This window comes from Poecilia reticulata, chromosome 3 (genome assembly GCF_904066995.2).
Source record: "Poecilia reticulata chromosome 3, P_reticulata-male-v2, whole genome shotgun sequence".
Lineage (NCBI taxonomy): Eukaryota > Metazoa > Chordata > Actinopteri > Cyprinodontiformes > Poeciliidae > Poecilia > Poecilia reticulata.
The window spans coordinates 19,765,049-19,778,093 of NC_088832.1; the positions used below are offsets into that span (position 1 = coordinate 19,765,049).

Below are 13,045 nucleotides of genomic sequence, written 5' to 3' on the forward strand. Positions count from 1 at the left end.
GGCCTCCAGTCCACTTAAGATTTGAACCACACCAGAGTTCACTTCTACCGAACACAGATCTTTAGGTTCACATTTCTGCTCCGCATCAGAGTTTGATTGCGCATTCACACCTCCCCGAACAAACTGGACTTTCTAAAGTACTCGTGCTGACGTACAGAGCTTTAAATGTTGGGCTCCTGATCATCTCAGTCAACTTTTAACCAAATATTCTGCTGCACTTGGCCTTCGTTCTCAATTTTTAAATCTCTTGGTTGCTCCACGTACATGGTTAAAAAGTAAAGGGGACCAGAACTTTCACTTGGTAGAACAGTTTGCCTTTGCAGCTCCGTTTTGCTGAGTCTGTGGAGGTTTTCAAAAAGCAACTAAACATTTTTTATTTTCCCAGGCTTTTATCTCTTGATTTTTCTTTTGTGCAGCGCTTTGTGATTTTATGCCTGTGAAAAGCGCTTTATAAATAAACTTTGCTTACTTATTTGTGGAAACGGACTAGATTTCAGTTAAAGCAGACTAAACAGACTAAAATGCAGCTTAAGTGTCAGGAAACTGGCTGTCGGCCCTTTACAACCTGCTTCATTAAATCCAACCAGGTTAATGGAAACTAGTCTGTAGGACAAACTCCATGAAGAAAAGCAAAACAGCCTCTAACTTTTTGTTAGCAGCTCTGTGATAAACCAGCCACTTGTCCTGCGTTGTTCCCATCCCCTCACCCCATTGTAGCTGCTACTGGCCCCACCCAATCTGACCAATATAAAACCACTACACACACAGGGTGGATGCTAATGTTTGAACTCAATTGTAGGAAGGAAGAAACAAAAAGACAGCACTGAATGGTATATGTATTTCTAATAACACGCTGATTTATTGCTCAGTATCTGTGAATTATGTACCTTTTTGACACAACCAGAGACTCTGAGCTTCCCGCTGCATCGCCATGTATTTACTGAGCTGCAGCAGCAAGACTCAGTCTCTAAATAACAAACACTCTACCTTGGTGATTGTTGACAGACTGCGTTCCTGTTTCTGCCAGCGATCTGAAATCAGGGTTTGCATTAATACTGCAGACTCACGCAAGGCCAACATGAATAATTTACAACAGCGGTGAATGCGCGTAATGACTTTAATGTGTGCATTATTTTCATTCTCTGTCCTTTTAACTCCTTGCTCTCCTCGCAGATGAAAGAGGCCCGGTCTCTGGCTTATTCGCCTGCTCTATTATCTCAAGCCTCTAATGCATGTGGTAAATTTCAACAACCCAAACAAAGATAAACGCGAGGCCCAGAGGTCCCAGAGGTGGCTGCGACTGTTTAGCATCACCACGTCAAACCAAGTGTGTCTATCTAATCAGCCATCTGATGAGGGCATCTCCAGGGAGCGTACTAACTGGGGTCGGGTCACAGACTCAAATACTGCCCCCTGCCAGATGTAGGGAGGAAACTTTTCATCTCCTGCAGCAAAAATGCAGCAAAATGTAATATCTAGGAAATAAACTAACTACCTGTCTGCACGACTCGATGCACAAACAGTGATCAGAGGGTGCAGTAAGATCTTACACATCAAATATGAATAAAATTCAAGGAATGTCGTCAAAGAGCCACAGACAGTGCCTATAAATCTGCAATAAAAGGACATAAGTAACAACAAATATTTGAATTAAACTTTATAAAATTGTTGAAAGTAATATATTTAAACTTAGATGTTGAGGTCAGACTCCCAAAATTCAAGATGCACCTCACACCTCGTTTCCTCAAAGAACTTATACAATTCTCTAAAACAAATAAGAAAAATGTGAATCTTTGATTGATTTGTTTAAGTGTTTAAAGTTTAGATGCATTTTAACTTTGTGCTGATCTGCAAACAAAACTAATTTACCTTCTTCCTGTTGAAATCCCATTTAATTATGTTAATATCTGAAGAAATCTAATTTAAACCATGCACACTCAAAAATATTACCTACAGGCAATAAATACAAATTGCAGTTTTTATGAGAGAAAAACAGGAACTGATTTTTTTCCCTTTAGCATCTCAATCGTAACTGAACTGATTTTATCCAGTTGAGTCTCATCAACTGGATAAATTCAGTAATATATTTATATTACATTTGATTGTTTAGTATAACTTGATGTGTGCTGTGGAATGCAGTACAAGTTTATTGTAAAAGCAAATGCAAGTAAAATAAACATTTTCTTGGAGACAATTAATGGTTTAGATTAACCAATTAATCAAAAAATGATTAATAATGTTAAGGCTTAATAATAAAGCCCTTAGTGGCAGTTCAAAATGTTGCAAAATAAATCAAAGGATTAACTTGATTAATTGATCTAACTTTTCTGAAAAACTTAAATCATTCTGGAAAATAAAGTGGGCATAGAAAAAAAGATACCTGGTTTTATCTTACATCTTTTATTAATATTGCTTGTATTAGTATTATTATCCTGCTAATGTTTCATTTAATATCCTGAACTTGTTTTTATCATTAAATACATTAAAGGTGCTCATTGTTTTTCTAGAACTAGGAATGATTGTTAGTGAAATAACATGTAGCAAATATGTGATCATGTTTATCCTTTCTCAGTTTCTCAGTCAAGTCAGTGTTTCTGAAAACAGACCAGTTCTTTTAATGCAGGCCATGTGTGTGGCTTTATAGTTAAATTACATCTAATTTAAAACAAAGCTGTTCTTTTACAGTCCCACCCTGCTGTACTTCAAACCAGAAATCAAAAAAACATCCTCCTTTTCTTTCAAAAAATAGATAAATCAGGTTTCTTCTGTCGTGTGTTGTTATCTCGTGTTTTTCAGCTGTTAAAGACAAACTGATGGAAAGACGGGCAAACTGTCTGAATGTCATGCAGAAGACAGCACTGCGAGGAACATTTCTAGGTCTTAAGATTCAGAGCCTTGAGCACACTTCCTTTCTTACAGCTCACACAGTACAAATCTCTGAGAAACAAGGGTGTCTGAGTGATCTGTCAAAAGCAAATGTCAATCTTTTTTGTCATCCACACTGAGGGTTCTCGCTTGCAAAACTCCCCGAGGGCAGAGGAATCTCAACCCACCACTTTCTTTTTCTTATCCCGGAGCTATAGCGTCACCAAAGCCAGGGAGGAAGTGTCACATCAAAACGCTACGCCTCTGACAAGGGGGAGGAAAAAAAAAAATACACTGTTTACACAAACAAGCTGACACGCAGACGAACACACACATACAGATCGTGCCCTTGCAGATTCCCATAAATATCCTACAAGATGCAAGTTTCCCCCACGAGCTACAAAACGCTCCCTCTCCTCCTCCTTCAGTCCTGTCAAGACAGGTGCCCACGCAGCTGCCCGTCAGCATCCTTCAGCGCAGCCTCTCATCTGTCCAACGACAGCACTCTGTCCTTCGCTCCTGGTGCTCAGTTTATGCAGCCCAACAATTTCAGGGAGCCAATTATAGCTGAGTAATCTAGTGTAATAAAAACGAAAGCATTTGTGCTTTGTGTAGCTTTTTCCCATAAACAAATTGATCTTGGAATTAAAGCCGCCGCTACATCCAAAGTTTTCAAGCAACATCAGACCACAGAGGAAAGTCTGTGTGCAGCTTGAAGAGGAGACTGTCTGTATACATGATGAAAAAACCCCATAAACATTTAACTGTTTGCAATCACCAGCTGGCCTGTCTAGATAGTCTTCACATCCTGGTGAGCTGCAGTGTCAAAAACTAAATGCACAGAGGATGTGCTCCTGTAAATATTTTGATTCAGCTTCATCATGGAGTGTACACACACACACACACACACAAACGCACACACACCCACACACGAGCAGACGCACAAACACACATCAAGCCTCGGCTTGCAACTTGCAAACGCTCATCTGATTTAAACTCCGAAAATTATTTTTAGACTTGGGGAGCAAGAATACAAGCCGGATAAAAAAAAAAAGAAGGGTTGTGGGGGGATTTGAGGAAGAAATAAATAAATAAGAAAATTCCCAGCAGCAGACATAATGATAGGAAGCACTGTGTTGATCTTTTTTTTTTTTTTTTTAAATCACCCCAGCTATTCAGGTCTCTGCTGGGGCCCTTGAGTTTGCTTACACCAGCAGAAGCTTTCAGCAGCATGTGCAGCTGCATTCATGCTTTACAGGTACGCTGCAGGCTCCTCACACAGCTGCCTCTGGCACAGCAGATCAGGCTCCAGGTGCTGCCTTCCCCTCCACACTTCTTCAGCATCACCATCGCCGCTCCATGTATCGCTGCCGGCAGTACAAGCACAGATTATGGCTGATAAACCAACCCTCCGCATACAGCTTGCACTCAAACGCCTCACCTTTGCTTCCAGTGATGGCAACAGCAAAAACGAAACCAGAAAACCTCCGGCTTAGACGCTTCCCACTTCTGCCATCTACAGAAAACAGATTGAAGTTTTGCCTTCTCTGTCGGCAGCCTATAAGGCATCTATAGCGGGTTATTCAACAGTGCAATCTTTATTCTTTCAAATGGGATCAAAGACTAACTGGGATTATTCCTCCAAGCTCCGGGCTTTATCTTCTGAGCGGTGCGGAGTGACAAGAAGGAGCTGTATTTTATCCCATGCTCTGTCACTGTTTCTCCCCATCCAGCATTGTGCTGCTTGATTGTACTCTTATGAGTCACAGAACCGCACCTGCGCCCATGTGTTAAGTACTGACAAATAAAAGCCCGGCGTCCATTTACACAACAAAGAGATGTAACCCGTGAGGCAGCCATTCTTTACCTCCCTCCCTCCGCCTGACAAGGCCTCAAATATATCACTTAGTTAAGAAGGAGGCAGCTCACGTTCCTGCCTCTGCCGGGGACCGGGACGCTCTCTCATGCTCCGACAAACTTCTTTTCAAACACAAATCCAGAAACAAAACACAAGCCACCCCTTTATGCTCGGTGCCCTGTTCCATATTTAATTTCAGACGAACAGCGGTAGAAGAAGTGACGATTATCAGAGCTCTGAAAGGCAAATCCAATCTCAGACTCCCTCATCCCCCCACCCCCAAAAAAAAAAAAACAGAAAGGAAAAGAAAGCCTGTCATTGTTTAAGGAAATGAAAAAAGAGGATTTTGGAAAAGCACTTGCTTCTTATTAAATATGGGGAAAAAAAATCTCATTCTCCTCTGTAAGTTCCAGAAAATTTAAGAAAACCTTTAATAAAATTCTTTACCTAACCACCGGGGTTTTAACAATGAACATCTGACTTACTGATTTATGCATATTTATGGACTCCAGCACCCCCTGTCTAACCGAATACAAGCTGAGCTCCACACTTCTCTGCATCCTAATGGTTTCTGCTCCGCCGGGATCATTACCAATAGAAATTTCAGATATTCTGTGCTATTAATCTCTGTCTGTCCTCCTGTTCAGCCACGTAATGACTAATTAAACATCAAAAGAGCAGAGCTGGGGATCCGCGCTGACAGCCTCTCCTTCTCCCAGGAGAGGCTGTGAGGAAGCTAGCCTGTGACAGGTCAGCACTGAAAATCAATCACCCCAAGGTCCACAAACACACACACACACACACACACACACACACACACACACACACACACACACACACACACACACACACGCGCACACGCGCACACACACACACACACACACACACACGCGCACACACACACACACACACACACACACAGATGCATGTAAGCCTGCACAAAAAAGCTAAATAAATACAGAAAAGGGTGTTTCCAACAGAGACCTTTGCATGTTAAGATTAAACAACAAGAACGCAAACAACAAACATCCCTGAGGTGTCACCGTCAAACAAAGCGAACAAACAAGACAAAATTTCCTGAAGTGCGGAGCGGATGTCAAGTCGGCTCTTTGTGTACATGCGTGGAAAGGGAGAGCAGTAAAAGAAGTGTGTGTGTTTGCTCAGGTAGGCTCACTGTGAGATCTATTTATATGAGAGGTAGATGATCTTCCACTCACAGATGAAGGCAGGCCAGGAGGGACCTTGCGAACCTTTTTTGTTTGTAGTGGATCTGTGAAAAGATGAAAGCGCACAGATTCATTTAAAAGCAAAACAAAAAAGAAGTAAAAACAACTGGAAAACAAAACTTGTTTTGCATTACTACCGATGCATTATGACTGTAACAAGAACAAACAAGACACTTTCTTTACATTACATACAACAGTAACGTGGACCAGAGAGGATTGATTTATCTACATGTTCTGATCTCTGTCCGACAGAAAAATGTGGGTAGAGCTTAAACTAAGCTAACAACATGCACATAACTTTCAGAAAATGAAGTTTTTAAACATTTTGAAACTAATCTTTCCCTCTCCTTATTCTGGAAAATAGCAAACAGATATTTTTTGGCCATATTAAATATCCTGAAACACATTATTTACATAGCTTTCTATGCTATTTTAAGGGTCTATTTTTAGCTTTACTTTGTAATTTTCTAAAGATTTTCCTCTGTGTGTTTGATAAGCCTCAACAGTAATTTATCAATCACTGCAGCTATAAAAGGTAGCAGTGCTTTTTACAGCTTTACACAGCTGCCTGCTTGTAAACCAGGGCACTGAGATTTACTGTACATGCATCCCTCAGCGCAGTGCGTTGATAAACACTTCTCTACACCAGTAGTGGAATAAATAAGAAACATTTTAAAAGCTCCAGACTTCAAGATTGTGTACATTAGAAGAACCTTCGCTGCCTCGGAAACTTTAAATATTATTCTAAAATCTGCTTTATGTTCTTCTACGAGACATTTCGGAGGTTTCTTTGAAGTCGTTACGACTAACCGATGGGTGGAGCGTCTTGCAGAGAACGTCTTCTGGGATTGGCTGCATTGAAGGAGTAAAACGGAGCAGTGGATTTCCCCGACGTAGTCACAGAACTGGGACTAGTCAGAGCTGCATCTGGCCTGAGAGACGCCTGAAAGGTAAAGAAAACACAACGACAATAACATAAGTAACGCATAATTATAGATACTTATAGAATTACAAAGACCAAAAGAAATTCAACCATAACAGCAGCTTTTAAAGCATCTCTACGTCATGATGCCACGAATATATTTGACCCCCTGTTGAGCCTCAACAAATTGGGTTAAGTGTCCATTTAAAGGCTTGGTCTAATCAGACTAATCTGCTGTAGAGAGTCAGGATCATAGGAATAAGTACTATTCAGAGTGATCTGTAGTAGTTGGCTGGAAAACAGGCTAAGCGTGCCGAGTCGGCCGAGCACTGACACGGTGATTACACACACCTCAAAGGCAAGGCTTTTATTTTAATAACGCTTTTTAAAGAAAAAGTGTCTTGCGAGGGCATTCATATTTAGCTAATTCACAAGTTGTCATATTACAACAGGTTTCATTGAATTTTATTGGGATAATACAGCCCTGGAGAAAATTAAGAGACCACTTAAAGTGATCAGTTTCTCCAATTTTACTCTTTATAGGTAAATGTTTGAGTAAAATGAACATTGTTCTTTTATTCTATCAACTACTGACAGCATGTCTCCGATACAGCAAGCAAAAATTTTGTATTCATTTGCAGAAAATGAGAAATGGTCAAAATAACAAAAAAGATGCAGTGCTTTTAGGCCTCAAATAATGCAAAGAAAACAAGTTCATGTTCATTCAGAAACAACAAAACTAATGTTTTAACTCAGGAAGAGTTCAGAAATCAACATGGTAATGGCAGCATCATGCTTTGGGGTCACAAGTTACAGGAATATGAATGAATGCAGATAAACGCAGGCCAGCCCAGGAAGAAACCTGTAGCTGAGTGGGAGGTTCAGATTCCAATAGGAAGATTTACATAAAAAACACATAAACATATCAGTGGTTCAGATGAAGTCCAGAGAAAATCCCATTTTTATTTTGTGGCAACACCTGAGACATTGATGCCAACAGGCTTCCAATCTGGTTCATCCTGAGAAATTTTGCAAAGAACAATGGGGGAACATAACCCATACCACTCAAAAATTTACAGCTGTAATTTTAAAAGCGATTCAACAATGTATTTACTCTGGTGGGCTGAAAAAAATGGAGATCACAAATTTAATCTAAAACTGATTTTTGAACCATAAAATTCCAATAAATATAATAAAGTTTGTAGTTGAAACATGACAAAATAGGATCCAGATTCTTAGGTTTGCAAACACAACCTGGTGTGAAAAAATATTTAAAAAAACAACGACAAAAAATTCAGGTTTCAACAAAATCTTTGTTTCAAGGTTCAAGGACAGAGAGGAATCTCCAGATTTGCTCTTCTGGACTTTCAGCTGAACAAAATGTAAATTATCTCTCTCCAAATTCCTGTGAATTAAAATTTAATACAATTACCAGCAAACTGTTCACCTCACAGAGAGAAAGGCAACAGAAGAGGAGAAACCAGGAGTAAAATTTTCATCGCTAGGAAGAGCATAAACATGCAAAAGCTGAGTTTTGTGTGAGACTCTGTGGCAAAAGAAAAATTCTCAGATGTATCATAGAAAACCCGACATGGAAGGAAGCCAAACAGAAACAGTTTTAGTGAAGTGATATACGACAGATTAGGAGAGTGCGCTCTTCTTCCAGCTCTGCCAAGAACTCAGCAGATATACGAGTTTTATTACGGTAGGAGAAAACAACACAAGCCAAATAAATAAAAAATAAATCAAACAAAAGAAAAAAAACAAGTTGAAGAGAGCCTGATTAAATTGGTGTTTACTGTTCATCCATCTGGACCAAACAAACTCACAGAGGAAGTACAAACAAATTATGTATTACTTCAACTGTAGCAAGCAAATGTTTAAATACAACTCATGTTGCTGTGAGCTGTTAGGTAAACACAAGTTATCTTAAGTTATAAAAACAAAAACTTTCTTTGGTGAAAAACTCAAATGAAGGCCAAACATTTCAGTTTCTGTCAAAAACAAAACCTTTAACAAATTTTAGATCATTAGTGCTACCTTCCTGTTCATGCTTTGAGTTAATTCATACCATCAATTATATTCAACTATATTAAGCAAGGCAACTTGATTAACAAGGCTGTAAATATCACACATAACCTGCAGCTTGAGGGAGTTTATAGCTGATTTAAAGCTGTACTTATGAATATCTTGTTGTAAAAGCAATCCTAGTAACCTTCTTTTCACATTTTTGTCTACAAATATGTAGACGCTTAATAACAAAAGTTATTAAGCGTCATTATCTGTCGGTGTCCAGAAAACTAGGTTTGATTATAACCAATATTGCTATCACAATGAGTTTGCAGATTAAGTTCATTTGATTTTACTCTCTCTCAAAATAAACCATGTTTGGGCTTCTGAACAAATTGCCTGTCACCTGTTTAACAAAAAAAGCTACAAATTATTTACCTGAAATTTCTTTGCTAAATTCTTCTACTAAATTTGACTTATTAGGAAGAAGTAATGACTTCCAGTTTGCAGCAGTAACAGAAGAGCAACTCTTTTTTACCAAACTGCTCAGTTTTTATAAGAGGAGCTGTAACAATATCTGACTCATCACTGAGTTTGTTTACAACAGACTTTAATGTTCTGAGATTTACCACCTTCAGTTGTTTTCTCTGCACAGACAACCCACAACAGCGAAGAGTAAAAAATCTCACTTGATTTAAAGAGTTTTCTTCGTAGTATTGTGTTTTTGTCAATGAAACCTACCTGGCAACCAGCTGCTCCAGGATCCCTCCCATAGCCAAGAAACGAAGCCCTCTCAGTTTTACCTGCAACAACACAAAGGATGGAAATAAAATCTGAATGGGGTTTTGCACAATGGCAGCACCGTCGTCAAGCTCGGTCTTTAGTACTTCTGGCAGTGTGGGCAGGTACCGGGTCCTGCTGGTTCTCTGTAAAACTTTTCAGAAGAGGGGATTATGAAGTGCTCTGAAAAGTCCTGGTACAGAGCGGCGCTGACCTTGGACTTGGCCTTACGAAGTGGAACAACATCAGCTGGGCTCTGATCAACAACCGTCTGAAGGCCGCAGTTTTCTCTGTCATTTCTCTCATTTTCCCTGGATAAAAACTCTTTTCTGGCTTGTTTTGTCAATCGCTTTTACTGGACAGCCTGTGATTGTTGTCACAATAACAAATTTTACTGGGGGATAAATTGTCCCAGTAATTATCCCAATAAACTATAATATTGTTTTTTTATTGAGACCATTTTCAAGTGATTTATTGATAATAGCATAAAATGTACGCGCACCCTGTCAAAGACCAATAATCTTTAATTTTGTAAAGAACACTTGGCATTGGAACTGGAAGATTTTTAAAACATCCAAAAATAAAAGACAACAAAAAATAATAAATAAAATGGAAATAAAAGAAGCACTTGCCACCGAAACCGTAAACAAAATGGAATATGAAAACTCCTTCAAAAATGTTAATCATCAGAATAGAAATGATTGAACTCAATTAATGCTAATAATTGATTTTTAACGTAACATTTCTGTTGCAAACTTTGTGTGGTATTCTACTTTTTTGAAAAATGAAATTTTGCATTTTAAGATATACGAGTCTCACCGTTTAAATTATTGAAATAGTTCAATTATTCCCACATATTAGATCTTTAGCTGATAAAAACTGAAAAGAAAGAAAAAATGCCATTAATGGATTTAATGATACATTTCTGTTCTTTACTTTGGAGACAAATCTCCCAGTCTGACAGGAAAGTTTTCTGCCAAATGTATAAATCACATTAAAGTGAACTCAGCTTTTTCTCCTTTACATCACATATATATATAGCATAAATATACTAAAAATAATCAAATGCATGCAACAAAAAAAAAATCTCATCCTTCAGCAGAAGTGCAATGGCTCATGGTGCTGTCAGCATGCAAAGGATGTTTTCAGTGAATTAATTGAGAGAGTAACAATTGTCAGAGTCCTTCGATCAGTGTCACATCCAGTCTGCATGGCTTAACGGAGAGCTAGCAAGCAGCCGTCAGGGGAGAAATAAAAATCTGAGCGCAGAAAATACATGAATCACACACATCACAACATCCAAACTCAGCAGTTTTACTCCCCTAGAAAAACAAACAAATAAACAAATGAGAGCTCCTCGGGGAGAAAGATGAATAACTTTAACACCATCATGCATTATTTTTTGTCAGACTTCCAAATATTACAAGCACAGACACAAACCCTGGAACTAAACTCTGCGTTCTCTGGGGACGTGGTAATTTATTTTATTTTTTATGTGTGTTAAAAAACATGGATAGCCTGGATCTTTTGTTCCACAGTGACTGATCTGAGCCCCGTTTCCACCAGGGCAGGTGAACACAGGTACATCTAAGAGAATCCACTTGTGCTTATCTGAGCACTCCTGAAGGAGACAGTTGTTCTGCATCTGTGCACACCGTCTCCGGGGACGCAGGAAGCTGAGGAAATCAGGGAAGATGGTTTAACTGGCAAAGCTGCTTCTCCTCCAACAATAATGCGATACTGTTCTGAGCCATTGCTCTTGCGAAAGGAAATAGGATTAAGTTGTCGGTTACCACCAACGTTCACCATAATGGCAGGATGATGAAACGTCTCCTGTGACGAGAATTTCAATTTCTTTACTTTCCGTCTGATATGTAAAAGTGGTCCAGTAAGAATCATTTTTTATTCTTTAGAAACGAGGTCTGCTCAAGTGCAAGAGTTAAATATTCATTGCCAGCATGTGTTTTGTCACACACACTGGTTTTGATATGAATAATTGATGGACGTTGTTGTAATTCAGGCCCAGCGAGCAGACAGATGTGAAAACACAGACACCGACTACAAGCTAATGCAATAAAGCAGCAGTTCAGATCTCAACTTTAAAAAATGCCTTGTTAAAGAAGAACAAGCTTGGCTGTATAAAATTTGGGAAATTAGTTTGACACAGTTCAAGTCTAAATTAAAGAGATGACTCAATACTCTAAAAAAGGGTTGTGCAAAACAACTTTATGAGTGGTTAGTATTTTACTGGCTTTAGACAGGCATTAGAATCTGTTTAGGGAATTAGGAGAAGTTTTTATGAAAGAGTTGAGCTAACCAAAAAGCCAAAAGCACCTGTCAACATGCAAAAAGCTGTTCAGAAAATGGATTTAACTGATTATTGAGACACATATTATTTGGCATCTTTAAGTCAGTACACATTTTTAAAACTGATCCTCACAGAAATATATTGTTTTACGATCTTTTGCAAAATGCCTTTTTCATTTCCGAAAAGAAATAAACTGACTGCTTGACTGAAAATCATTTTAAATCTAAATGTAATTGGCATAAATGGACTTGGGTTTAACTGTAAGACTCAAATTTGTCTTTTGTTCTTCAATCACAGCAGAGTAAAAAATAAATAAATTATCTGCTTAGATTTCAATGTTCGGCTCTCGGTAAAAAAAAAAAACATTTTCAATTTATCCATTGCTAATTTCCACAAATTGCTAATTTCAACAGTCAACCCGGGTAAGAAGTTTAGCTTTTCAGATAATCTAATCTGATCCCTTTGGCTTTAACGTGAAGCTCATCACTTCAGATGGAGCTGAGTGAACGCTACAGCAGCGCCAGGTTTCCTTTCAGCTCAGATTAGAGCCAGCTGGGTGTGACCGCCGTCTTCAACACAACGCCATCCTAGCACAGTATCATTTACATTTTTACTCATTTCAAACTGCTTTTAAAAACAAGAAAACAAGCAGGACAGAGAAAACGTGTGCATGCACAACCAAGAACAAAATAAGAAAGAAGAAGTGATTTTTAAAAATGTATTTTGGCTATCTTTATGCATGATAAAGATTATCACGCATCTTTATGCTTGATAAAGACAGCCAAAATATCTTTATCAAGTAAGCTCATGTGTTTTAACATCACATCTTTCAAGAACTTAATACCTGAAGTAATGCAAAACTTTTAAATCTGGCAACCATCTGTTCAGCTGTATGGCCTTAAATAATCAAAAAATAAAAATCATAAAGCCTTTGTTTAGTTAACTTTGATTCTGTTATTAATGGAAAGCTTTTCAACTGTTTTCTCAAATGAAATAAATCACATAAAATCATTTCTTTTAACAGCTGCTTTAGATTAGTGCAGATCTTTGTAATAAATGCCAGGGTGGGGAAAAAT

General features: G+C 38.5%; 1 protein-coding gene across 4 annotated transcripts in view; it reads right to left on the reverse strand.

The window, feature by feature from the left end:
• The window catches only part of tcf12 (transcription factor 12), an 85,704-nt gene that overhangs the window by 33,300 nt on the left and 39,359 nt on the right, over positions 1 to 13,045 (reverse strand). For all 4 annotated transcript variants that reach the window (XM_008405386.3, XM_008405387.3, XM_017304011.2 and 1 more), the window contains exons 6-8: positions 9,623 to 9,684; positions 6,760 to 6,892; positions 5,941 to 5,993 (exon numbers count right to left, since the gene is read on the reverse strand). In XM_008405386.3, the coding sequence (XP_008403608.1) occupies positions 5,941 to 5,993; positions 6,760 to 6,892; positions 9,623 to 9,684 (248 nt within the window). The remainder of the gene's footprint in view (positions 1 to 5,940; positions 5,994 to 6,759; positions 6,893 to 9,622; positions 9,685 to 13,045) is intronic.